General features: G+C 42.1%; 1 protein-coding gene across 1 annotated transcript; it reads left to right on the plus strand.

Moving 5' to 3' along the window:
- The first annotated feature begins 12,799 nt into the window (after nt 1-12,799).
- Nucleotides 12,800-26,540, plus strand: slc40a1 (solute carrier family 40 member 1). The gene is made up of 8 exons (XM_046360090.1): nt 12,800-13,100; nt 13,241-13,308; nt 14,437-14,596; nt 14,874-14,989; nt 18,538-18,664; nt 19,049-19,294; nt 23,898-24,548; nt 25,352-26,540. The coding sequence occupies exons 1-8, from the start codon at nt 13,067-13,069 to the stop codon at nt 25,672-25,674; spliced, it is 1,725 nt and encodes a 574-aa protein (XP_046216046.1). The 5' UTR covers nt 12,800-13,066; the 3' UTR covers nt 25,675-26,540.
- Nucleotides 26,541-27,620: the final 1,080 nt, after the last annotated feature.

Below are 27,620 nucleotides of genomic sequence, written 5' to 3' on the forward strand. Positions count from 1 at the left end.
CAGGTCCTACAGGTCTTAGTTTTGTCGCACCTGAACTATTGTTCAGACGTGTGGTTAGGTTTCACAAAAAAATGACTTAGGCAAATTGCAATTGGCTCAGAACAGGGCAGCACGGCTCGCCCTTGGATGTACACAGAGAGCTAATATTAATAATATGCATGTCAATCTTTCCTGGCTGAAAGTGGAGGAGAGATTGACTTCATCACTACTTTTATTTATGAGCGGTATTGACATGTTGAATGCACCGAGCTGTCTCTCTAAACTACTTGCACACAGCTCGGACGCCCATGCATACCCCACAAGACATGCCACAAGAGGTCTCTTCACAGTCCCCAAGTCCAGAACAGACTATGGGAGGCACACAGTACTACATAGAGCCATGACTACATGGAACTCTATTCCGCATCAAGTAACTGTCATAACTGCCGCCGAAGTTGGCTCCTCTCCTTGTTCGGGCGGCGTTTGGTGGTCGCGTCACCAGATTTCTAGCCAACGCCACTCCATTTTTCATTTATCCATTTGTTTTGTCTTGTTCCCTGCACACCTGGTTTTCATTTCCCAATCACACTGCATGTATTTATTCCTCTGTTCCCCCTCATGTCTTTGTGTGAAATAGTTTGTGTTACGTGTTTATTGTTGACGCGCCAGACTGGTTTGCCTATACCGTGTTGTTCACGAAGATGTTTGTTAAACATAAATTGTGACATTTTTGCACGTTTTGCACTTTTGCCTATAGGCTGGAGGTTTTTGACGCAGTTGCGTCCGTCTGTTGGTATCTCCTGCCTCAATAAAGTGTGCCCCTGTTCACAACTCTCTGCCCTCCTGCACCTGACTTCGCTACCAGTACGCACACACCTGACAGTAACTGACGCAAGCAATAAAATTAGATTTAAAAACAGATTTAAAAAACACACCTTATGGAACAGCGGGCACTGTAAAGCAACAAACATTGGCACAGGCACATGCATACACACACGATAACATACGCACTATACATACACATGTATTTAGTACTGCAGATATGTGGTAGTGGTGGAGTAGAGGCCTGAGGGCACACAGTGTGTTGTGAAATCTGTGAATGTATTGAAATGTTTTAAAATTGTATAAACTGCCTTAATTTTGCTGGACCACAGGAAGAATAGCTGCTGCTTTGGCAGCAGCTAATGGAGATCCATAACAAATACAAAAACAACCACAAATCGGTTCAACATGTCTCAGAACACATCATTGACCAGGGCCTGGAACACTGCAGGAGCGTTTGCCAATCCGAATGGGATCACCAGGTACTTGTAGTGCCCATTAACCATGTTAATTAAAGGCATTCTTCCACTCATCTCCTTCCCATATCCAAACCAGATGTTAGGCGTTCCGAAAGTTTAACTTGGAGAAGATGATCGCCCCCTGGAGAGCCTCAAATGCTGAGGAGGTGAGTGGTAGTGGGTAACTTTAGACTTAAACAGACAAGACATCCTAACCTCTAATACAGGACATATTCCATGAAATAGAGGGATAAACACCTGACAGGTGTTTCTGATCGATAAAAAAAAAAAGTTTATCTGTCACATCACTGGCAACAGAGTGAGGGTTTGTTTGCTTGACCTCTCATGCCGTTGCATGTGGATCAAAATGAACATTTGTTTGCAAGTAAAGGCAGAGCAAACTACCACAATCTCTGGCCACTTTTGAGTGAGCAGCACAGCAAAAAGCAGACCACCTATATGAATGATGAGATCAAAATACAGTGAAGTGTATCAGGTAAACCCAAAATGGATGAAAATACCCGCACATTAAAGCTGACAGTCTGCACTTTAGCCTCACAGTCATTGTATCATTTCATATCCAAAGTGCTGGAGTACAAAGCCAAAACAACAAAAAATGTCAATGTTCCAATACTTTTGGACTTCACTGTATTGTGATCTCATCATTCCATGACTTAGTTCAAAGTCAACTCATGTGCAGACAGCCCCTTCATATAGGTGGTCTGCTTTTTGCTGTACTGCTTACTCAAATGTGGCCAGAGATTGTGGTGGTTTGCTCTGCCTTTACTTGCAAACAAATGTTGATTTTGATCCACATGCAACGGCACGAGAGGTCAAGCATACAAACCCTCACTCTGTTGCCAGTGATGTGACAGATGAACTATTTTTTTTTATCGATCAGAAACACCTGTCAGGTGTTTACCCCTCTATTTCATGGAAGATGTTGTTCACTGACTTTCCTAGGAAAATAAAGGTAAAATATATATAAAAAAAAAATGGTCCCTATTCATAACCATAACATAAAACCAACCAACACAGAAACATTTGAATGGCATATGAGAATAACTAACCATATTACATGGACTTTAATGAATTAGGGAAATATCTGACCTAGTGATCTATTGGCACTGTCTGTGTTTGGAATTTAACTAGGTAAATTAAATGTTTTTCCAACAATGTGAACATGAATTAAATAATGGTAATAGGATGCCATTAAGAAAAGTAAGTTCATAGGACATTTATTACACCAACAATTGTGGTATTACAATGAGAAGATAAATTAAGTAAAATGGGAAAAATAGGCTACACATTGTTTGATAATTAATATATTGTCCAAACCTGTTTCATTTATAAAATGTAGAGAGACCATACATCACTTGTTACAATAATCTGCTCTGAGTGGATTGTGAAGCATGAAGCAGAACGATTGCAGACACTTTTTTTGCCAAGTCATCCTTCGTTTGTGTTCCTGCCAGGGGTGTATATAATTTAGATGTAAACTGAGATGTTGTTCCACCTCTAGCCTGGGAGAGGTGCTCAGTGAGGCATACCTCCAGGTCATGTGACCCCAACATGACACAGCAAAAGCTTTACTACTGAACATAGACACCTCAGCCAGCTGACAACAGCAGCCCACTTATGGGATCAGGTCAGATGTTTTTAGCTCTTCAATAGGGCCAGGTCAATTCTTTACCCCTCTGACTTAACCATGAATAGATCAAAATAGATGAGGGATGCCAACTGTGACCACACAACACAAAAGTAACTGCTGAGTGTGAGGTTTGTGTCCTGTATACCCCACACAATGAGACTAAGCAGCCAACTTGTTACTTGTGGTCAAAGAGGTAACCAAGTGTTTGACCATAAATACCTTATATTGAGAACCTGAAGCTTGCTGAAAAAAATAATGTGTTGTTTCTCATGTTACTAAATTTGATTAAACCAAGTATGTTATTATGCATAGTATGGAAAGAGAGATAGAGAGGTCATCTTTTGTTGAGAGGACGATATAGAATGCTGTGTCATTATGGGATCACATTACCCGGAGGTATGCCTCACAGAGCACTTCTCCCAGGCTAGCAGTGGAACAACATCTCGTTTACATCTAAATTTACACCCCTAGTAAGAACATGCACAAAAGATGACTTGTCAAAAAGTCTTCAATCATTCTGCTTCGTGCTTCACAATCTACTCAGAGCAGATTATTATTGGAGTAACTTTTATTGTAAATAAGTGTAGAATATGTCTCTAAACACTTCTACATTCATGTGGATACTACACCATGATAACGGATTGAATCGTGAATAATGAAGATTAGCATTTTTTTGGAGGGGTGGTATGATATTTATGCCTATAACTTTCTCGCTCTCATTATTCACGATTCACGTAAATTAATTTGTCCCATTACTTTTGGTCCCCTAAAATGTGGGGACTATGTACAAAAAATGTTGTAATTTCTAAACGGTTCACCCGATATGGATGGAAATTACATCAAGCAAATTCCTTGCCTTTTCTGGCCACGATGAGTACATGTTCCCGAAGTAGCCATACAACAAATTACCACGTGCATCTGTCATTTATTTGGGGTTATTATATAGGCTATTATTTTTTTGTATTGAATTCAACCGATCGGTTTACAGATCCACAACAATTTGCAAATGTTTTTATCTTTCAGAAACCGTCAGATGCAGCAAATGTCACTGCAAGAGAAAACATTCTGCCAACAACTCCAAAGACATTTGATCAAGTTCGCAATTTATATTTCCTTTAGACACCGTCTTGGCATAATTCCAATATTTCCAAAGTATAGAGTAAATAAAAGCATTGTTATCACGTGCGCACCGTTTTACAACAGGTCTGATTTATAATGAGAAATGTGTGTATATATGGCGTGCGCCAAGTGTATAAATATGAATATTTTTGTGCATGCAGTCTTTTCAGAAATGGTGCACGCAGATATTTATTGCAAAATTTACGCAACGGTTATAAATGGAGACCCCAGCTGACAGACGGCAATGGCATTTGGTTTACATCATTGTCATGCTCATCAAACCATTCCGGTCACTCGTGCCCTGTGGATGGGGGCATTGCCATCCTATGGGGGCATAGCCATGGTAGCCAAAATAATGGCCTGCCCAGCATTTTTATGTGATCGTAAGCATGATTGGATGTTAATTGCAAAATTAAATCAGGAACTACAACTGTGTGGAGATACCTGCTTTCAATACACTTTGTATCCCTCCTTTACTCAAGTTTTTCCATTATTTTGGCAGTTACCCGTATTTCATTGACGACATATCAGCGGCCTTTGTTCCAAATATCTTTGTGGTGATGCATTGTCACACCAAAACAACAATATGACCAAGAATTATTCCACATTTTTGGACATTGTATGTCAGTGATATTACACAATGACTTGACAGAAACAATGTTTCTGCTTTTGCCAACTCTCTTGTTGCTGTCTTGACAAAAGGTTTGGCAAATTAAAAGTGATGCGTTGTTGAATGCCGAAGCAGTCCACCCAATCATGCAGAAATGTGCAGTAATTACAGTAGTAGTACATACTTTTACAGTATGCCTGTTACAACTGTTCAATTCAGTTTTAGGTGGAGATAAACTGTTTCGAGATGACTTATTTTCGAAATAGGAAAACGATCATAAATCAGAAGTCTGTGGTGCAACAGGTCTGCCACAGATCTGCTTATTTCTAAACTGTACGCTGTGATTGGTTATTGCTTATCACGATTGCAGTTTCCATGAAATCTTTGAAAATATAATTTGTTTGACCACAGACTGCAGAATAACCCCACAGAATATGCAATCTTGACTATAATCATCAATTTGTGACCGAGGTTACCTGAACAAAACGTGATAGTGTTATTGGTGTTAATGTGGGTTCTGTTTAGGCCACTCAGGGCATTTTTCAGCAGAACAAATGGTGAAATGCATAAGAAATACAGTATCTTGCTGAGTTTTGTAAACACAGCTCTACAGTGCATTCGGAAAGTATTCAGACCCCTTGACCATTTCCACATGTTGCTATGTTACAGCCTTATCCTAAAATTGATTCAATTGTTTTTCCCCCTCATCAATGTACACATAATACCCCATAATGACAAAGCAAAAACAGGGTGTTAGGCATTTTTGCAAAAAATAATAATACTGAAATAGCACATTTCAATAAATATTCAGACCCTTTACTCTGTACTTTTTGAAACACATTTGGTTGCGATTGCAGCCTCAAGTCTTCTTGGGTATGACACTGCAAGATTGGCACACCTGTATTTGGGTAGTTTCTCCCATTCTTCTCTGCAGATCTTCTCAAGCCCTGTCAGGTGAGATGGGGATTGTCGGTGCACAGCTATTTTCAGGTCTCTCCAGAGATGTTCGATCAGGTTCAAGTACAGGCTCTGGCTGGGCCACTCAAGGACATTCAGAGACTTGTCCCGAAACCACTCCTACGATGTCTTGGCTGTGTGTTTAAGTTTGTTGTCCTGTTGGAAGGTGAACCTTTGCCCCAGTCTGAGGTCCTGGAGATAGGTTTCCATCAAGGATATTTCTGTACGTTGCTCTGTTCATCTTTCCCTCGATCCTGACTAGTCTCCCAGTCCCTGCCGCTGAAAAACATCCCCACAACATAATGCTGCCACCACCATGATTAACCGTAGGGATGGTGCCAGGTTTCCTCCAGACGTGACGCTTTTCATTCATACCAAAGAGTTAAATCTTGGTTTCATCATTTCATTTTTTTGATCAATACTAGGATTGGAGCGAGCGGTCGCATCCGCATTTCGCTCCGCAGGTAGTATAACTTTTTCATTACATTTCATTACCTTTCATTATAGCACAACGGTTTGTTTTGTCTAATCTTAGCAATTTCTTCTTAGCTAGCTACATAGCCGTCTTTGTATCAAAGATAATTGCGTAATTATCGTATTTCGCCCTCCTAACGTAGTCTTCACTAGCCAGCTAGCTAACGTCCACCAATTAGCTGCACTGTAGAACTATTACACTCAACTGAACGACTTGATTAGTGTAGTGTTAGCTAGCTGCATAGCTGTCTTTGCTGTCTTCGTATCCAAGATAATTGTGTAGTTTAGAGTGTGTAGTCTTAGAGTGATTATCTTAATTTACCGAGGTTAGCTAGCCAGCTATTTGTCGTCCTTAACGTAGGAGACTCTGCTAGCTAGCCAACAGCTAGCCAACAGCTAGCCGACAGCTAGCCAACAGCTAGCCAACGTCTACCGAATAGACTCACAACCCGGTCGCATTCACAGGTAGTATCACATTTTCATTTAATTTCATTACAGTACAACGGTTTGATTTGTTTGATCGTAGCTAGCTACATAGCTAGCTACATAGCCGTCTTTGTATCAAAGATAATTGTGTAGTCTAGAGCGATTTTCTAGGTTAGCTAGCCAGCTATTGTCGTTCTTTTAACGCAACGTAACGTAAACAACACTGCTAGCTAGCCAGCTAGCCCCCGAATAGCAGCACTGTCGAAACTATTACACTCAACGGAACGACTTGATTAGTGTAGTGTCAACAACGCACCCACTGCCAGCTAGCCTACTTCAGCAGTACTGTATCATTTTATTCATTTTAGTCAATAAGATTCTTGCTACGTAAGCTTAACTTTCTGAACATTCGAGACATGTAGTCCACTTGTCATTCCAATCTCCTTTGCATTAGCGTAGCCTCTTCTGTAGCCTGTCAACTATGTGTCTGTCTATCCCTGTTCTCTCCTCTCTGCACAGACCATACAAACGCTCCACACCGCGTGGCCGCGGCCACCCTAATCTGGTGGTCCCAGCGCGCACGACCCCCGTGGACTTCCAGGTCTCCGGTAGCCTCTGGAACTGCCGATCTGCGGCCAACAAGGCAGAGTTCATCTCAGCCTATGCCTCCCTCCAGTCCCTCGACTTCTTGGCACTGACGGAAACATGGATCACCACAGACAACACTGCTACTCCTACTGCTCTCTTTTCGTCCGCCCACGTGTTCTCGCACACCCCGAGAGCTTCTGGTCAGCGGGGTGGTGGCGCCGGGATCCTCATCTCCCCCAAGTGGTCTTTCTCTCTTTCTCCCCTTACCCATCTGTCTATCGCCTCCTTTGAATTCCATGCTGTCACAGTTACCAGCCCTTTCAAGCTTAACATCCTTATCATTTATCGTCCTCCAGGTTCCCTCGGAGAGTTCATCAATGAGCTTGATGCCTTGATAAGCTCCTTTCCTGAGGACGGCTCACCTCTCACAATTCTGGGCGACTTTAACCTCCCCACGTCTACCTTTGACTCATTCCTCTCTGCCTCCTTCTTTCCACTCCTCTCCTCTTTTGACCTCACCCTCTCACCTTCCCCCCCTACTCAAAAGGCAGGCAATACGCTCGACCTCATCTTTACTAGATGCTGTTCTTCCACTAACCTCATTGCAACTCCCCTCCAAGTCTCCGACCACTACCTTGTATCCTTTTCCCTCTCGCTCTCATCCAACACCTCCCACACTGCCCCTACTCGGATGGTATCGCGCCGTCCCAACCTTCGCTCTCTCTCCCCCGCTACTCTCTCCTCTTCCATCCTATCATCTCTTCCCTCTGCTCAAACCTTCTCCAACCTATCTCCTGAATCTGCCTCCTCAACCCTTCTCTCCTCCCTCTCTGCATCCTTTGACTCTCTATGTCCCCTATCCTCCAGGCCGGCTCGGTCCTCCCCTCCCGCTCCGTGGCTCGATGACTCATTGCGAGCTCACAGAACAGGGCTCCGGGCAGCCGAGCGGAAATGGAGGGAAACTCGCCTTCCTGCGGACCTGGCATCCTTTCACTCCCTCCTCTCTACATTTTCCTCCTCTGTCTCTGCTGCTAAAGCCACTTTCTACCACTCTAAATCCAAGCATCTGCCTCTAACCCTAGGAAGCTCTTTGCCACCTTCTCCTCCCTCCTGAATCCTCCCCCCTCCTCCCTCTCTGCAGATGACTTCGTCAACCATTTTGAAAAGAAGGTCGACGACATCCGATCCTCGTTTGCTAAGTCAAACGACACCGCTGGTTCTGCTCACACTGCCCTACCCTGTGCTCTGACCTCTTTCTCCCCTCTCTCTCCAGATGAAATCTCGCGTCTTGTGATGGCCGGCCGCCCAACAACCTGCCCGCTTGACCCTATCCCCTCCTCTCTTCTCCAGACCATTTCCGGAGACCTTCTCCCTTACCTCACCTCGCTCATCAACTCATCCCTGACCGCTGGCTACGTCCCTTCCGTCTTCAAGAGAGCGAGAGTTGCACCCCTTCTGAAAAAACCTACACTCGATCCCTCCGATGTCAACAATTACAGACCAGTATCCCTTCTTTCTTTTCTCTCCAAAACTCTTGAACGTGCCATCCTTGGCCAGCTCTCCCGCTATCTCTCTCTGAATGACCTTCTTGATCCAAATCAGTCAGGTTTCAAGACTAGTCATTCAACTGAGACTGCTCTCCTCTGTATCACGGAGGCGCTCCGCACTGCTAAAGCTAACTCTCTCTCCTCTGCTCTCATCCTTCTAGACCTATCGGCTGCCTTCGATACTGTGAACCATCAGATCCTCCTCTCCACCCTCTCCGAGTTGGGCATCTCCGGCGCGGCCCACGCTTGGATTGCGTCCTACCTGACAGGTCGCTCCTACCAGGTGGCGTGGCGAGAATCTGTCTCCTCACCACGCGCTCTCACCACTGGTGTCCCTCAGGGCTCTGTTCTAGGCCCTCTCCTATTCTCGCTATACACCAAGTCACTTGGCTCTGTCATAACCTCACATGGTCTCTCCTATCATTGCTATGCAGACGACACACAATTAATCTTCTCCTTTCCCCCTTCTGATGACCAGGTGGCGAATCGCATCTCTGCATGTCTGGCAGACATATCAGTGTGGATGACGGATCACCACCTCAAGCTGAACCTCGGCAAGACGGAGCTGCTCTTCCTCCCGGGGAAGGACTGCCCGTTCCATGATCTCGCCATCACGGTTGACAACTCCATTGTGTCCTCCTCCCAGAGCGCCAAGAACCTTGGCGTGATCCTGGACAACACCCTGTCGTTCTCAACTAACATCAAGGCGGTGGCCCGTTCCTGTAGGTTCATGCTCTACAACATCCGCAGAGTACGACCCTGCCTCACACAGGAAGCGGCGCAGGTCCTAATCCAGGCACTTGTTATCTCCCGTCTGGATTACTGCAACTCGCTGTTGGCTGGGCTCCCTGCCTGTGCCATTAAACCCCTTCAACTCATCCAGAACGCCGCAGCCCGTCTGGTGTTCAACCTTCCCAAGTTCTCTCACGTCACCCCGCTCCTCCGTTCTCTCCACTGGCTTCCAGTTGAAGCTCGCATCCGCTACAAGACCATGGTGCTTGCCTACGGAGCTGTGAGGGGAACGGCACCTCAGTACCTCCAGGCTCTGATCAGGCCCTACACCCTAACAAGGGCACTGCGTTCATCCACCTCTGGCCTGCTCGCCTCCCTACCACTGAGGAAGTACAGCTCCCGCTCAGCCCAGTCAAAACTGTTCGCTGGTCTGGCCCCCCCAATGGTGGAACAAACTCCCTCACGACGCCAGGACAGCGGAGTCAATCACCACCTTCCGGAGACACCTGAAACCCCACCTCTTTAAGGAATACCTAGGATAGGATAAGTATTCCCTCTCACCCCCCCCCCTTTAAGATTTAGATGCACTATTGTAAAGTGACTGTTCCACTGGATGTCATAAGGTGAATGCACCAATTTGTAAGACGCTCTGGATAAGAGCGTCTGCTAAATGACTTAAATGTAATGTAAATGTCATCAGACCAGAGAATCTTGCTTCTTATGGTCTGAGATTCCTTTAGTTGCCAAAAGGCAGACTCCAAGCGGGCTGTCATGTGCCTTTTACTGAGGAGTGGCTTCCGTCTCGCCACTACCATAAAGGCCTGATTGGTGGAGTGCTGCAGAGATGTTTGTCCTTCTGGAAGGTTGTCCCATTTCCACAGAGGGACTCTAGAGCTCTGTCAGAGTGACCATTAGGCTCTTGGTCACCTCCCTGACAAAGGCCCTTTTTCCCCAATTGCTCAGTTTGGCCGGGAGGCAAGCTCTTAGGAGCTCTAGAGTCATGGTGGTTCCAAACTTCTTCCATTTAAGAACGTTAGAGGCCATTGTGTTCTTGGGGACCTTCAATGCGGCAGAATGTTTTTCTACCCTTCTCCAAAATCTGCACCTCGGCACAATCCTGTCTTGGACCTCTACTGACAATTCATTCGAGCTCATGGCTTGGTTTTTTCTCTGACATGCACTGTCAACTATGGGACTTTATTTACACGTGTGTGCCTTTCCAAATCATGTCCAATTAATTTAATTTACCACATGTGGACTCCAATCAAGTTGTAGAAACATCTCAAGGATGACCAATGGAAAAATAATGCATCTGAGCTCAATTTTGAGTCTCATAGCAAAGGGTCTGAATACTTATTTGTATAAGGTATTTGTTATTTTTTCTTAAAATCCTGTTTTCGCTTTCTCATTATGGGGTATTGTGTGTAGATTGATGAGGAAAACAATTAATTGAATACATTTTATAATAAGGCTGTAACTAAACAAAATTTGGAAAAAGTGAAGGGGTCTGAATACTTCCCGAATGCGCTGTATAATGCTTCTTAATGTAATTTCTGCTCGGCATCAGACAAATTTTGTGTTTCAGTTGCACTTCTCCACTTTGGATGAAAATTCATGAACAGGCATTCTATCAACAGACAGTGCTCTGACTGATGTGTAGCTACTTTTCTCAGTGTAGCCAGCCTCTGGTAAAATGCAAGGTTAACTTCAAGCAAAACATTAGGAAATGTAGCTGGCACCATTCTTTCTATCATAAACATATGTTGAACCATTCATAGTTATTTGCAAAAAAGGCCTTGCTTTTTCACTCTAAGAATTGACTTGTGTTGCACTTCTGTTGTCAGCTGATGAAAATGAAGCTATTTTCTTCTGAATATGTTGCACGAATGTATTTTCCGTGAAGGAAAACTATAGTTACATGCCCCTGATCACTCTAGTTAAGCAAAAAAATAAAAATAAATACGGTTGACATTCTATATAAAACACAGGTGAAATCGTTTAAAAACAGATTTTTTGATGATCTGCGTTTTGAAAATACGACCCCTGCGATATAGCCAACTGATAGGGGAAGCCGGTTTAATGACTGATATTAGATTATGTAACAGAGACAGTAATATTATTATCTCCTATTCCCCTTCCTTGCGCATATACATTTGTAGGTTTAGACCCAAATAGACTGACCAACTTTATGCACACATGCACAGAAAATAAACACGCAGTGCTGCTTCAAGCATTGCCCTCTATATAGCCTGCTTGCATATGCTACACAAAATGATAATTTGTGTTAGTTATGCCACAAGCAATGGATTATCCATCATTTATTATCTTAGTGTTTTTATATGTATTTTTCACTTTTCTTCCTGACAGGTACGCAAATAGATAGGCTACTGTGCATTTATTTATCTGGGGTAGTCCACATCTGTAACACTTGCCACTGTTTTCTGGTGAGTCCTGGGATACATAAAAGCAAAAAGAATAGTCACTATATATGTCACTAACTATCTGCAACTATATATATATATATTTCTTTATCCCTCTCCCAATATATGCAGTTATTATAAGCTGGGTGGTTTGAGCCCTGAATTCTAATTTGCTGAAAGCCATGGCATATCAGACCGTATACCACGGGGTATGACAAAACATTTAGTTGTACTGCTCTAATTACATTGGGGTTTGTGATATATGGCCGATATACCACGGCTACGGGCTTTGTCCAGGCACTCCGAGTTGCGTGTTATGAACAGCCCCTAGCCGTGGTATATTGGCCATATACCAAACCTCCTCCGGCCTTATTGCTTAATTATATAATTCATATTGTTGTAACAACCACCTAAATCATGGAACCTGTCAGATATTTTGCAACAATGTATCAATAAGGCATTTGTTTTTAATGCATTTACATGTATTATTTATATATGCATCATCACGCTGTGCTCGAGTCGTCGACTGGACTGTGCCCTGTGCTTCTGGCTGCTCACTGTATGCAGAGATACTTTTGAGGAGATGGTAAACTCCATTGGAATCGTATTACCGCCTATAGTGTACGTTGCTCAACTATGGCAATGCGCGATGCATTCTGGACGCTATCTCAAAAAAATCTAACATTTGCATGAATTTTGTCAACAAGAATTACAACATTACAAGTATTTTCCAAGACGTTAGATACGTTACTTGGTATCTGTAATATTGTATAGCTTTGGAATCGTGACATTGCGTACTTACGCGGAAAATACGCACGTTTCTCGACTCATACCCCGACTTTGAGAAGGCATGTGTGACGATTAGTTCAGCAACCATGTGACGCAACATGACAACGGGAACACGATTGGTCGGCAGTCGGCTGCGGTCCATTCATTACCAAATGGTATTCATATCTCCACCTTTCTGTAATATCTCTGCTGTAGATATATTGACAGGGGACCGCAGGGAAAAAAAACACTGTTGGCAGTGCAGAAAGGGCGAGAGAAGGCTGCTGGAGCCGTCCAGGAGATTTTATTGTTTTGCATTTTAACTAACAAGGCTTTTCGGCAAATATATATTTTTCCAACTTCAGCTACAGTGATAGCTAAGTTTGGAAAGGAGAAAGGGGAGCTTTGGAGTGCGTTTATCGAAAATTCAATGAACCGAGTATCGCCTGCATCGAAAAAGCCTGTACAAAGGGAAATAAATATTGACTAAATTATTTTGAGAAAAAAAAATACAAATGGATAACGCGGGACCTAAGAAACGTTATTGTGGTAGGTCAATTTGATATTTTCAGTGCTTTTAAAAGGACTCATTCAAATGGCATATTTGATTAAGTATTGATAACTGCCGATCTATTGACCACAGTTGTTCCATTATCAACAAAGAACCTCAAACATAATTTCCCTTGCAGAATCTGTCCAATCTTTCTTCACATCGCCAAAGTTCCTTATTTACCTTGGACATGCCCTCTCCACATGGGTAAGTGAATCAAAAGTAGCCAATACAAAATGTCACAACCATTGTAAACCATTAATTTAAAATAATGTTTAGGTAGGCTATCACCCTAATTACTCATCATAGGTGGAGGGTCATTTGACAAAATCTTATAGCTTATTTATGTTTTAGAATAGGTACACACGTAGGGAATATGTATATAGGCTATTTCCCATCTCTTTGGGTACATTTTGCTTGAAAAAAAAAAAAACATTGATCAAGTCCAATGGCACATCAGTAGACACATGGATGTTTCCTTATAATGTGCGATCGTCTATTCAATATTTATTATGTCATGGTATTTCTACATCAGGTAATTGCATTATTAAGGTCATGTTTATTTTGTGTACAGTCCTTGACAGTAGACCATTATTAATTTATATAGGAAAGCTTTATATAGGCTCGATAGTAGGCTAGGATCATGTTTCTGCAAGCATTATCCATATACTGTAGCCCTACTGTGCAGTACATTTTAACAACTGGTTGCAACCTGGTCTCAGAGCATTTCTTGTTATTCTGTACATAAATCCAAGACACTCCATTTAGTATAATATGTTACATTTCGTATGGTGTGTATTAATTTCTGGCGGTCCAGCACCCATTTCATATGATATGTTGCAAATTACAATTCGTATTATATGTTACGGATTAGAAAAATGTACAATGTTACAAATTTGCCAAACATACTATATGGTATGAATTTGCAAAACGTATGATATGTTACGAATTCTAGATAGATGGCTAATGTTAGCTCGGCTAGGGGTTAAGGTTAGAGTTAAGTTTAGGAGTTAGGTTAAAGGGTTATATAAAAGTGTTAGGGTTAGCTAACATGGTAAGTAGTTACAAAGTAACAAAAAAAGTAGTAGGTAGTTGAAAAGTTGCCTGTGATGAGATTCTAACTCACAACCTTTGGGTTGCTAAACATTCACATTATACACCCACCCATCCAACTTTTGGGGGGGGCCTTAAGTAACCATCTGTCTAATGTAACCATACCAAACGTAACATATCATAATAACTTTAGTGTGCCAGATTTACATTTTCTATGTTACGTCTAAGCTATGAAACCAGGTTGCTGGTTGAAACAACAATGTAACATGCATGTATTTGTAGGGAGATCGTATGTGGAATTTCGCTGTAGCTGTATTTCTGGTGGGGCTGTATGGCAATAGCCTCCTGCTCACGGCTGTGTACGGACTGGTGGTGGCAGGGTCAGTCCTGCTGCTCGGAGCCATTATCGGTGACTGGGTGGATAAAAACCCCAGACTCAAAGGTATGTAGCGATAAGTAGGCCTACTCTACAGTCAGTGTTTCTGAACAGAACTGAATACACAGAACATGAATAAGCAATATACAGTCTCAAAACATTAGTAAATCGTTAATTTTGTTTTGGATTAGAACTTTTGGGGAATGTGTTGATTTAGATGGAAATTGGAATAATTCTCTATTCGAGACCATTAAAATAACTTGATGCGTCTTGGTGATTTCTTCAGAAATCAATTGTTTATGACCAACCCTACATCTCTAATGCTTGTCCTCTAATTTGATAGTGGCCCAGACTTCACTGGTTGTCCAGAACTGTGCCGTCATACTGTGTGGGATCCTCTTGATGGTGGTTTTCCAGTTCAAAGAACAGCTCTCAGAGTTATATAATGGATGGGTTCTGGTAAGATTCCATTGCCTCAACTCTCTCATACTGTCATTTTAAACTTAGAATTGAATGGTTATTTGCAGCAGAAGCATTTACCCATTTGATAAGTACAACGTGACCTTCGTCTAATATGATCTGTAATTTAAAACAACCTTTACACATCAGTTCAGCCTCTGGACAGTAGCCTAGGCTACACATTGAATAATGTCTGAAAGCTTTCTTCACTATGCCTTTGAAATGAGCTACATCAGTATTTTACACTCAGACCTCGAGTTCACTCAATTACCTACAATTTGAAACAGAAAGTCATGTCTTCCCTGAGTTGCGATCAAGAGAAAATGGTTTGATTCTTAAGATTACACAAAGATTTGCCAGGAAACATGTTTGGCTTCTTGAAGGGGCTCGTTCTTTTGGTTGAATGTGTAGATCGGGTCCAAATGAGCAGATTTCATTTACATTGTCCAGCAAGACTTTGTCCCAAGGAAGAAATGCTGTGCTTTGTTTTTTATTAATAAAATAAGACTGTTGCAATGGCGAATTTTACAATCTGCTGGCTGCTACACTATCAGGATCATGAAAGTGTCTCTCACGTGGTGCATTGTGGGACAAATCGTGTTTTCGTGAAGGGGCCCTTGGTTTTTGAGAGAGGGGGTTGCTGTAAGTTCTCTGGTATGTGTGTTTCTGGAGATGGGGGAGAAACAGGAGATTGAGTGTCTTGTTCATGACTGTGTAGTCAGCGGGTTCTTCTAGGGCTGTCATGTGAAGTCTAGAAATGCTGCCTAACCAGTTGAGCCAATCCATCTGTATTCCTCTGGCCAGAACAGCTGCAACCATAATATACACAACAAAAAACAGCAGGCCTGTTTGTTTCACTCTTACACTGGCTGATAATATGCTTAAGCTGAACAATAGTAGTTTTTCTCGTTGTTGTTGTGTAAGTGCTAGCTATAGGGGTCGACCAATTATTATTTTAATTTAATATAATACATATGGGCTTTTGGATGGGTGTTCTTAAGGTGATTCCACAGGTTGGTGGTATTTTCTGATTTAGCCGTTGCTGACTCCACGCTTACATCTTTATCACAAATAAGACACCTTGCTTTCCCTGGTGCCAATTCCATGTAATAGTCCCACACTGGTGCTCTGCTTTTCTCTGCCATCTGTACAACACACACACAGCTCTGAAGTGACAATGATACTGAAGAGTCTGCTTAGGAGACAAACACTCAACTGTTTGAATAAAAATAGAGTTTGAGTTACCTGTGATGAATGTTGAAATCAAAATCTGTCATTTCTATATGCAGGAAATCCTATTTTAATAATGACATGGACATGGTAAGAATTGACTACCAAAGTGCGAGTCATAATTCCCATGACACCTTCTAGCAAAATCTGAAAAGCGTTTCCTTCATTTATTCCATAGGATATTTTTAGATTCACTTAAAATAAGGTCTGTGTTTCGTGTAGGCTGACACCACCATGCCAATGTTATAACTGTAGATATCCATAGGACAAGGTAACTGATCAATATTGGCTAAATATAAGCGAAGATCATTTTTTTTGTAGAGTGGATTTATGAAAATATTTTGACAAACGTTACCTTATCCTAGTGAGATTTACACGGGTATCAAAACGCAGAGGCGGTTTAAGCCTGCACGAAACACAGACCTTATTCGAAGTAGATCAAGACATTCAAGACATGAACGGTAAAATAACGAAGGAACCCCTTCCAAATTCAGCCGCAAGTTATTACAGGAATTATAACGCGTCGACTATTTCTCTCTAAACCATATGCAGTACCTTTGACTATTACGAGCCTGCTGCTGCCTACCACCCCTCAGTCAGACTGCTCTATCAAATCATAGACTTAACTATAATAAACACACAGAAATACGAGCCTTAGGTCAAATCCGGAAACTATTACCTCGAAAACAAAACGTTTATTCCGTTCTGTATTTTATCTAACGGGTGGCATCCATGAGTCTAAATATTTCTGTTACATTGCACAACCTTCAATGTTATGTCATAATTACGTAAAATTCTGGCAAATTAGTTCGCAATGAGCCAGGCGGCCCAAACTGTTGCATATACCCTAACTCTGTGTGCAATGAATGCAAGAGAAGTGACAATTTCACCCGGTTAATATTGCCTGCTAACCTGGATTTCTTTTAGCTAAATATGCAGATTTAAAAATATATACTTCTGTATTGATTTTAAGAAAGGCATCAATGTTTATGGTTAAGTACACAATTGGAGCAACAAAGGTCGTTGATTGATAGTTTTTATAAGATAAGTTTAAAACTATTTAGCAACTTACCTTGGCTTACTGCATTCGTGTAACAGGCAGGCTCCTCGTGAGGCAGGTGGTTAGAGCGTTGGACTAGTTAACTGCAAGATTGAACCCCCCGAGCTTACAAGGTAAAAATCTGTCATTCTGCCCCTGAACATGCAGTTAACCAACCGTTCCTAGGCAGTCATTGAACTGACTTGCCTAGTTAAATAAAGATTAAATAAAGGTGTAAAAAATAAATAAATAGGCAAAAAAAATCGACGCCCAAAAATACAGATTTCCGATTGTTATGAAAACTTGAGGTCAACCTCTAGTTCGAATCCATGCTGTATCACATCCTGCCGTGATTGGGAGTCCCATAGGGTGGCGCACAATTGGCTCAGCGTTGTCCGGGTTTAGCCGGGGTAGGCCGTCATTGTAAATAAGAATTTGTTCTTAAAACGGACTTGCCTAGTTAAATAAAATGTTAAATAAAAAAAAGAGAAATAGAGCATGTGTAGTCTTTTGATAATAGAAAGGAAGTTGTCTAGGCCATTTACTGTATGTCTGTTTTAGATTACGGGGATATAATCTACATGCACGCAGCAGCTTCCACACTTTAACCTCTAGATGCTGTTTTCTATTGTACCCTTGGAGTTATCAAAAGGTGGGTTGGGGCCTTTGTATGTACGAGAGCAGCATTCCCTTTCTGTTTATTTGCAAAGTGCTCCTGTAGAAACTTTTGATGTATCTGACACTCGTACTGCATTTTATTGTTTTGACCTTGACAAGAGCACAGGATTGCATAGTGCTAGAGGGTCCAAAGGTGGCTTCTGATTTAGGTAGAGAGCCCTGCACAATACAAAACACACACTTGAATACAAAATATGATAAAATAAAAAAAACTATATATAAAACTAGCTTGTAGTTTTTTATGCTCCACAGATGTGGAATATGTTGCAAGGGAGGCTGGAATGCCCTTTAGGGACTTTATAGTAATAGTGGGGGATGTTCTAAGTGAAGATATATATATATATTTTTTTATTATCATATTTTGTATTGTGCAGGGCTCATTTGACAGAGACTTGGTCTCCATGACACCTTGTTAAAATAAAGATGAACACATTTTTTAAAAAGAAAAAAAAGAAAGTAAGATCACATGTTGAGGCCAAAAATATCACACTGGAAACTTTGTTCATGTTTCGATTTTTCAAAAGTAAATTTATAAAGTTAACTTGTATGTTTTGATTTTTACCTAAGCGATCAATAATGTTTTTGTTTTCATGGTTTTCAGACATGCTGCTATATCTTGGTCATCTCCATAGCCAACATTGCTAACTTGGCCAGTACTGCCATGTCCATTACTATCCAGAGAGACTGGGTGGTGGTTGTGGCTGGACAGGACAGCAGCAAGCTGGCAGGTCAGTCTCCTTGGGAAACCATCACCAATCGATTGGCCTCGTGACCAGGCATTTATCTCCTTGCAGTGGCGTGACTTTGAACCCAACCAAAGCAAATCACTAATTGTTATTTTATAACTTCCCCAGTTTCACCTTCGTTTACAAACGCTATCAAACAGATGAACACAGTAAAAATGCAACACTTCCGAACATCTAATCTCAAAGGAATTTTTTCACAAGCCATAAAGACCCACAGTTCACAAATAACCAGAGCTATGTGCTACAGTTTGCTTATCTGCACCATTGAAGTAAATTGACCTTCAGGAAATCTATAAAAATCCGTCATATGAATTTGCTTTTCCTGTGGATAATGGACAATAAAATAATTCTGCGCTTCTTCAATAGACATGAATGCCACAGTACGGATCATCGACCAGCTAACAAACATCCTGGCGCCTATGTTGGTGGGCCAGATCATGGCTTTCTGCTCCAACTTTATTGGCTGCGGCTTCATTGCCGGCTGGAACCTGTGCTCTATGTGCTTGGAGTACTGTCTGCTGTGGAAAGTCTACCAGAAAACTCCAGCACTGGCCATGAAGGCTGTCAAGAAAGAAGACTACCAGGAACTGAAACGACTGAACTCCCCAAAAGGTATGTTCTAGCCCTCCAGTTCTCTGAAACATCAATGAACATCACTGATAGATATCATGTCTTAACATCAGTGTTCTTGTGAAATATTGTAACAAAAAAATGTAAACCGAATAGAAATCTGTTTTTGAAAGAAAGACGAAGTGTCTCAGTGTAGGAGTGCTGAGCTAGGATCAGTTTTGCCTTATGATCGTAGGGAGATTAGATCTATATCTAAGCCAATGTGACACCAATGTCTATGAAACTTTGCAAATCAACTCAGCAATACAAAACAACCCCCACCTCATCATAAGCAGTCCGGCCGTTACCGAGAATCACATAGCAGATAACAGGGTCGTTAGCATTAGAAGAAAACATTTTTTTTTCTTGCCCCGACCTAGCTCAATATCTATCTAGGCGTCAGATAAGAACTAGACTAGTGTCCATAAAGTGATCATTAGACTTGATCATGATCATCACCTTCTATATATATATATATATATGCCATTTAGCAGACGCTTTTATCCAAAGCGACTTACAGTCATGTGTGCATACATTCTACGTATGGGTGGTCCCGGGGATCGAACCCACTACCCTGGCGTTACAAGCGCCATGCTCTACCAACTGAGCTACAGAAGGACCACACCTTCTGGACTAAATATGTTTGTAGGGGTAACAGTTTTGATGACATTTATAATTAAAAAATTGCTCTCACGTGCTCATTTCTGTCCATTAAGTCATAGGTTAACAGGTTAAGTCAGTTCCACATTAAATGTTTGATTTGTTCGATAATGTCCATTAATTATGTCCAAAGAGCTACTTTAGTTAGCACGTTTGGTAAACAAATCCAAAGTCATGAAGTGCGTTCCCTAGTTAAAGACGACATGTCAAAAAGTTCCGTTACTGTCCATAGAAACATGTCAAACGATATATGGAATCAATCTTTAGGATGTTTTTAACATACAACTTCAATAATATTCCAACCGGAGAACTCCTTTGTCTTCAGAAAAGCAAAGGAACGCAGCTACCTCATGTGAAATGCGCGTGACCAGCGCGTGACTGCTGGCAGACCTCGGACTCATTTCTCTCTCATTCGGCCCCATTTCACAGTAGAATCCTCAAACAAGTTTCTAAAGAAGTCTTAGGAAGCCTGCAAAATAACCAATATCCCACGGTGTATTCAATAGGGGCTGGGTTGAAAATCGACCAAGCTCAGATTTCCCACTTCCTGTTTGGATTTCTTCTCAGGTTTTTGCCTGCCGTATGAGTTCTGTTATACTCACAGACGTCATTCAAACAGTTTTAGAAACTGCAGAGTGTCTTCTATCCAATACTAATAATAATATGCATATTTTAGCAACTGGGACCGAGGAGCAGGCAGTTTACTCTGGGCACCTTTCATCCAAGCTACTCAATACTGCTCCTGCAGTCATAATACGTTTTTAAACCACTCAAGTGTTGCTTTCGCAGTATGCGTTGGGTCATTGTCCTGCTGGAAGGTGAACCTCCGTCCCAGTCTCAAATCTCAGGAAGACTAAAACAGGTTTCCCTCAAGAATTTCCCTGTATTTAGCGCCATCCATCATTCCTTCAATTCTGGCCTGTTTCCCAGTCCCTGCCGATGGAAAACCATCCCCAGAGCATGATGCTGCCACCACCATGCTTCACCGTGGGCATGGTATTCTCAGGGTGATGAGAGGTGTTGGGTTTGCACCAGACATAGCGTTTTCCTTGATGGCCAAAAAGTCCCACATGCCTTTCGGCGAACACCAAACGTGTTTGCTTATTTATTTATTTATTTATTTAAGCAATGGCTTTTTTTCTGGCCACTCTTCCATTAAGCCCAGCTGGGGAGCTTTACCGCTCCTTCAGCGTTATCTTTGGTCTCTTTGTTGCCTCTCTGATTAATGCCCTCCTTGCCTGGTCTGTGAGTTTTGGTGGGTGGCCCTCTCTTGGCAGGTTTGTTCTGGTGTCATATTCTTTCAATTTTTCAAGAATGGATTTAACGTTGCCCTGTGGGATGTTCAAAGTTTCAGATATTTTTTAATAACCCAACCCTGATCTGTACTTCTCCACAACGTTGTCCCTGACTGGTTTGGAGAGCTCCTTTTGTCTTCATGGTGCCGCTTGCTTGGTGGTGCCCCTTGCTTAGTGGTGTTGCAGACATCGCGTCAAGTGGTCACATGAGTTTTGCTTGCGCAACAGAATTTGGACAGCCATCGTTTTCCCCTCTCCTACTGTGAGACATTTGCGGTTGATATATTATCGATTATATATTTTAAAAACAACCTGAGGATTGATTATAAAAAACATTTGACATATTTCTGTGGACATAATGGAAACTATTTGGAATTTGTCTGTTGTCGTGACTGCTCTTTTCTGCGGATTTCTGAACATAACGCGACAAACAAACGAGGTATTTTGGATATAAAAATCATCTTTATGGAACAAACAGAACATTTGTTGTGTAACTGGGAGTCTCGTGAGTGAAAACATCCGAAGATCAAAGGTAAACGATTCATTTTATTGCTTTTCTGATTTTCGTGACCGAGCTACCTGATGCTAAGTGTACTTAATGTTTTATTGTGCGATCTATAAACTTACAAACGCTTGGATTGCTTTCGCTGTAAAGCATAATTTCAAAATCTGACACGACAGGTGGATTAACAAAAGGCTAAGCTGTGTTTTCCTATATTGCACTTGTGATTTCATAAATATTACTATAAATATTTATATTCATTGTATGTAGTGCTATGCTATTCAGCGGTAGTTGATTACTCTTATCCCCTTAGGGGGATTGCAGCCATAACAGGTTAAATGGAGTGTTTTCAACAAATCAACTGTTTTAAACTGTCTTTTTACAAAGCAAGATAAATAAACTTTCAATCAGTACTGAATGAATGAACAAAATAAAATAATCCCGACTGTCCATTTTTAAAATAGTCTGTCGATGTCAATATGTTAAGACTAGGGTTCATAGTGTAATGGTTAGAGCTACCACCTGTGGATCAACTTTTTCGTAGCAGTAGGCTAGGATAATTAGGTTAAGGGTTAGCGAAAAATGCTCTCCTAACCTGCTATAAAAAGTTACTTGTATCGAAGCGCCGTGTTTTTAGGGAGTCCAGTCCGTGGACGATGAAATCAAGGCCAGTGCCGACCGCACCAAAAAAATACGTCGGTGTAGGTTCCCTTTGTGGGAAGTAGCCATCAACAAGTTTAAAAAAATGGAGGGGGGTCTGGAAGGCTCTCCTTCAGTCATCCAATTTATTCAGTACTTTGAGAGTGACTTACAGGAACTGGTATGTGCTTATAATATAAAGCAGCTGTCGATATTCACCCCCCTCTCTTTTTAAAAGGGAGAATCCATGTGTTTTGCATAAATGCAAATAGACAATAGCCAGGGCCTGGTTTCCCGATATTGATGGAACTTAAGCTTAAGAGTGTTATAACAATCCATTGTTTCTATAAACGGCCAAAGAACTTGCATGCGTTTCCCAAAACACCACGTAGGGAGAACTTTCAATAAGTGTTAGAGCATGTCAATATCCTAATAGGATCGAAAGAAAGGCTGTGCTGCTCTCGGATCAGCGTTCTCCATTCAAATCGTATCTTATAAATCAGGTACTGACCACATCGGCTTATTCCAATGCTTAGGCTATACACTAAATATTTAGGCTATGCACATGAATGACACATTGTGCACGTTAAGCCTGCAAATCCATGAAATTGAGACAAAAATTAGACAGCTTACAATTAGCAAAATATAACTCAATTGAACATGAAATTGATTTAAATATATAGGCCTATACTCTACTTACTTACTTAACTCATTTTAATCATGGATTATTGTATATGCTTTGCTGGTTTATAACAATTGCAAAGACATTGGCAACTTTGTACTGTAGTAAGCTTCGTTCAGAAGTTATTGTGGTCATAGAGATAGAATCAATGTGTTTATCTATGTTTAGCTGAGAATCTTGTGTGTATAAAGTGACACAAGGGCAAAAAAAAAGCATCCAACAACCCAGTTAGCTGTTCAATGAGTGGTCAGAGGCCATCTGTAAATAAGTGTTTAAGTGCAATTTCAGTAACGATCGGAGATTTAACGATGCACCTACAAAGGTTCTGATGATGAACTTAGCCTTAAGATGCTTTTGGGAAACAATGACGGCCTTGGAACAGTGGGTTAACTGCCTGTTCGGGGGCAGAACGACAGATTTGTACCTTGTCAGCTCGGGGATTTGAACTTGCAACCTTCCGGTTACTAGTCCAACCCTGCCGCCCTAAATTGAGACACATTTGATTTGACATTTTAAGCGCAAATTAACCATGGGAAAAATAGTTAAGTGAGAGAAGTAGGGATTGGTCTGAAAGAAATTCATGAGCAGCACAATGCCTACTCCACCCGTGCTCTACCAAGGTTTTCTAGCCCGCAGCTTTGACCTATTACAGTAGCTATGCTGCTCTATTGTACTTTAAATAATGCGTATGCAGGTTGCTTAAGATTCAAATGGACAGATCCTAGGTCAGCACTCCTGCTGAGACACTGTGAATACGGGCCTTGATCTGTGTACAGTTGTGTGGCCCAAAAACTCATGTCTATCTGCTCTTCTTCCTGTGGTCTGCAGAGCTAGAGAACGGCCAGGGCCCAGTGGAGGGCTCCCAGCTCATGAACGAGACTGCTGTCGTCAAGGCCGACTCTCCCAGGAAGACTGGCTGCTGCTACCAGATGGCGGAGCCCCTGCGCACCATCCGCGATGGCTGGGTGGCCTACTACAACCAGTCCATCTTCTTCGCTGGCATGTCCCTGGCTTTCCTCTACATGACAGTGCTGGGCTTTGACTGCATTACCACAGGCTATGCCTACATGCAGGGCCTCAACGGCTCTGTGCTCAGCCTGCTGATGGGCGCCTCAGCCGTGTCGGGCATCTGTGGCACGGTAGCCTTTACCTGGGTTCGCAAGAGCTGTGGCCTGATCCGCACAGGTTTCATCTCGGGTGTGGTGCAGCTCTCCTGCCTAATGCTGTGCGTGGCGTCCGTCTTCGCACCAGGCAGCCCCTTTGACCTCAGTGTCTCGCCTTTCCAGGACATCTATAGCCACCTGACTGGGAAGAGCAGCGCCCTGCCCGAGGCCGCCTACCCGACTAGCGTGCTAACCATCGATGGTCAGGGTCTGCTGGTTAATAGTTCGACCGTGCCGCCCACCGAGGAACTGCCGCCTCTGCAGTCCTACATGTCAGTCAGCCTGCTGTTTTCTGGGGTCATTGCTGCTAGAATTGGTGAGTTACTCGAAAGTCCACATTGGGAAAAGCGCTCAATGAGTGCTACTATGTTAAGTTATGCTGGCACAGAAGTCTAAAACAATGAGTCACATCATTCCGTAGCGCATGAACTTTGTTGAATAAGGCAGGGGTTCCCAAACGTTATGGAGGCGGGGACCCCTTTTGTGATAGCAAAATCAGAACACAACTCCCAACTTTAGAACGCGATAAAAATAACATACAAAGAGCTTCACTATGACTGCTGCAGTGCATGCATGGCTAGACTAACCAAGTCTCGGGCCCTGGGACTCCCTCTTCCCAGCGGAGAAAATGTGCAATTTAGCAGCTCATTTCCTCTCCGTCTCAATCGTAGCCAATTTTGAGGCTAATTTCCTGCAACTCTACATATTTTGCCATGGGGTAGAAAGAACGTTTTGTAGTTTTAAAGCTTAAAATTAGGAAGGAAATACAGGAAGTACTGAGTTGAAAATGGAGTAACTGTGGATCCCTGTGAGCCTCCCAGGCCATCCCTCGTAATATGACATTGTATTGCACCCTCTAAACTTTTTAGGAACCACTGGTATAAGGCAGCAGCCACCACTTCGCGGGAAGTCTGCTCCAGTCGGTGTTAATGTCACCATAGAGAAATATTGCCAGCATTTGATGCCAATATTGCCAGCCTTTGATGCCAATATAGTAGATAATAATATCTAATATAGTAGATAATGATTATTAAATCATTATGATTATTTTTCTATTGCTTTTATGTGGCCGTAAAAATGCCATTCTGAATGACTACTGTGCCGTCATCCCCTCTGCAGGTCTATGGTCCTTTGACTTAACCGTGACCCAGCTCATCCAAGAGAATGTGATCGAGTCGGAGAGGGGACTGATCAACGGCGTCCAGAACTCCATGAACTACCTCCTAGACCTTCTGCATTTCATCATGGTGATTCTGGCGCCCAACCCAGAGGCCTTCGGCCTGCTTGTCATCCTCTCCGTCTCATTCGTGGCTATGGGCCACATAATGTACTTCAGGTTTGCCTTTAAGAGCCTCGGGCGGCGCCTCTTCCTCTGCTGCTCTCCAGAGCAGCAGACTCAGGCACTCCCCGGCTCTCCCTCCTTGCTTCCCACCACGGTGTAACCCATTAAAGAGACTCTTTCCCTGCTTACAGCTCTGTCTGCAGTACAAATACCCCCTTCTCCTCCAGCCCCCTAGTCATACTTGTAGCCCCGGCAGGACTAATGTATTTACTTTTGCGCCTGACCCTAGCAGGTGCTGTCCTTTGTCATTGTAGATAGCATTTACCGTTCGCTGAGGGAGGGTAGTGCGGCCGCAGACATAGAGAAGGAGTCTCAGACAAACAACCCAGATCATGAGGTCATAAGTGTCACAAAAATACCACTTCCCTACTTCCAATATTTAAAAATGTAGCAGTCTTGTCATGCATTCAGCTTAAAAGCTAAATTCAAATGTGGAAAATTGCAGGTATTGCCACTTGCAGTTACTACGGTTATAGCTGGGTACTGCTCAAGTATGTGCTAGTGCTGTTTGCATCTCATTACAGCTCTGCATCAGCCGTGGGATTCCCATTTCCACTTTGAAGCCATTTGTTTCTCAGTAGTTTATTGGTGCTATAAATCATTTGTGTTAGTATTTGTTATTTCAGCTTTAGTAATTAATGCTTTAGATGATCAGTTCTTGCTCATTTCTCTTTAATACATGGTTATAAGGGTTATGCAAATGTATTTATTCAAGGAGCGCAAATACTTATGTTTATCTATACATGGAGTGTACAAAATATTAGAGACACCTGCTCTTTCTATGACGGACTGACCAGGTGAACGTTACGATCCTTATTGGTGATACCTAAATCCACTTCAAAGACAGGTTAAAGAAGGATTTTAAGCCATGAGATAGACATGGATTGTGTGTGTGTGCCATGGAGGATGAATAGGCAAGACAAAATATTTAAGTTCCTTTGAACGGGGTATTGTAGTAGATGCCAGGTGCACCGGTTTGAGTGTGTCAAGAACTGCAACGCTGCTGGGTTTTTCATGCTCAACAATTTCCTGTGTGTATCAAGAATAGTCCACCACCCAAAGGACAGCCAGCCAACTTGACAACTGTGGGAAGCACTGGAGGAGCAGCATCCCTGTGGAACGCTTGACACATTGTAGAGTCCATGCACCAACTGATTGAGGCTGTTCTGAGGGCAAAAGGGGGTGCAACTCAATATTAGGCAGGTATTCCTAATGTTTTGTACACTCCGGTGTATATTCTCAATGTGTCACCACTATTGTCCTTCTCACCCAACGTTGGTGCTAATGTACTAGCTATAGCAAACAGCTGGAAAACTGCAAAAAACATTTTTTTTAAACATTAACGCACTCAATGACCAAAGTGGACCTTCTTATATAGCTTAAAGGAAGTGAGGGGAAAACCGGTATGTTACATTTTGTTTGAGCGTTCCAAATATTTTTTGATGTGAAGTGACAGTGAAACTTGTATAAAGCTCATTAACGCTATTGTAGACACTTGTGTACACTTAAGATCTCAACCCCCTCCCCGTAATTATCTTAACTATAGTATAACAATGTAAACTACTAGTTATTTGTCATATCATGTTATTGATTTCTACACAGGTATTCACACGCCGTGTCTTTTTCCACATTGTGTGTTACAGCCTGTTTTCAAATTGAGATTGTGTTTCTAGCCTACACACAATACCCCATATTGTCAGTGGAATTGTTTAACATTTTCAAATTAAAAATGAAAAGCTGAAATGTCGAGTCAATAAGAATTCAACCCCTTTGTTATGGCAACCCTAAATAAGTTCAGGAGTAAAAATGTGTTTAACAAGTCACATGGACTCACTGTGTACAATGAGTTTATTTTTTAAATGACTAACTCACCTCTGTACCCCACACATCCACATAATTTTAAGGTCCCTCAGTCGAGCAGTGAATATCAAACAGATTCAACCACAAAGACCAGCAAGGTTTTCCAATGCCTCACAAAGAAGGGCACCTATTGGTAGATGGGCAAAAATGTTTAAAAAACAAGCAGATGTTGAATATCCCTTTGAG

The sequence above is a fragment of the Oncorhynchus gorbuscha genome, linkage group LG01 (genome assembly GCF_021184085.1).
Source record: "Oncorhynchus gorbuscha isolate QuinsamMale2020 ecotype Even-year linkage group LG01, OgorEven_v1.0, whole genome shotgun sequence".
In the NCBI taxonomy this organism is placed as follows: Eukaryota; Metazoa; Chordata; class Actinopteri; order Salmoniformes; family Salmonidae; genus Oncorhynchus; species Oncorhynchus gorbuscha.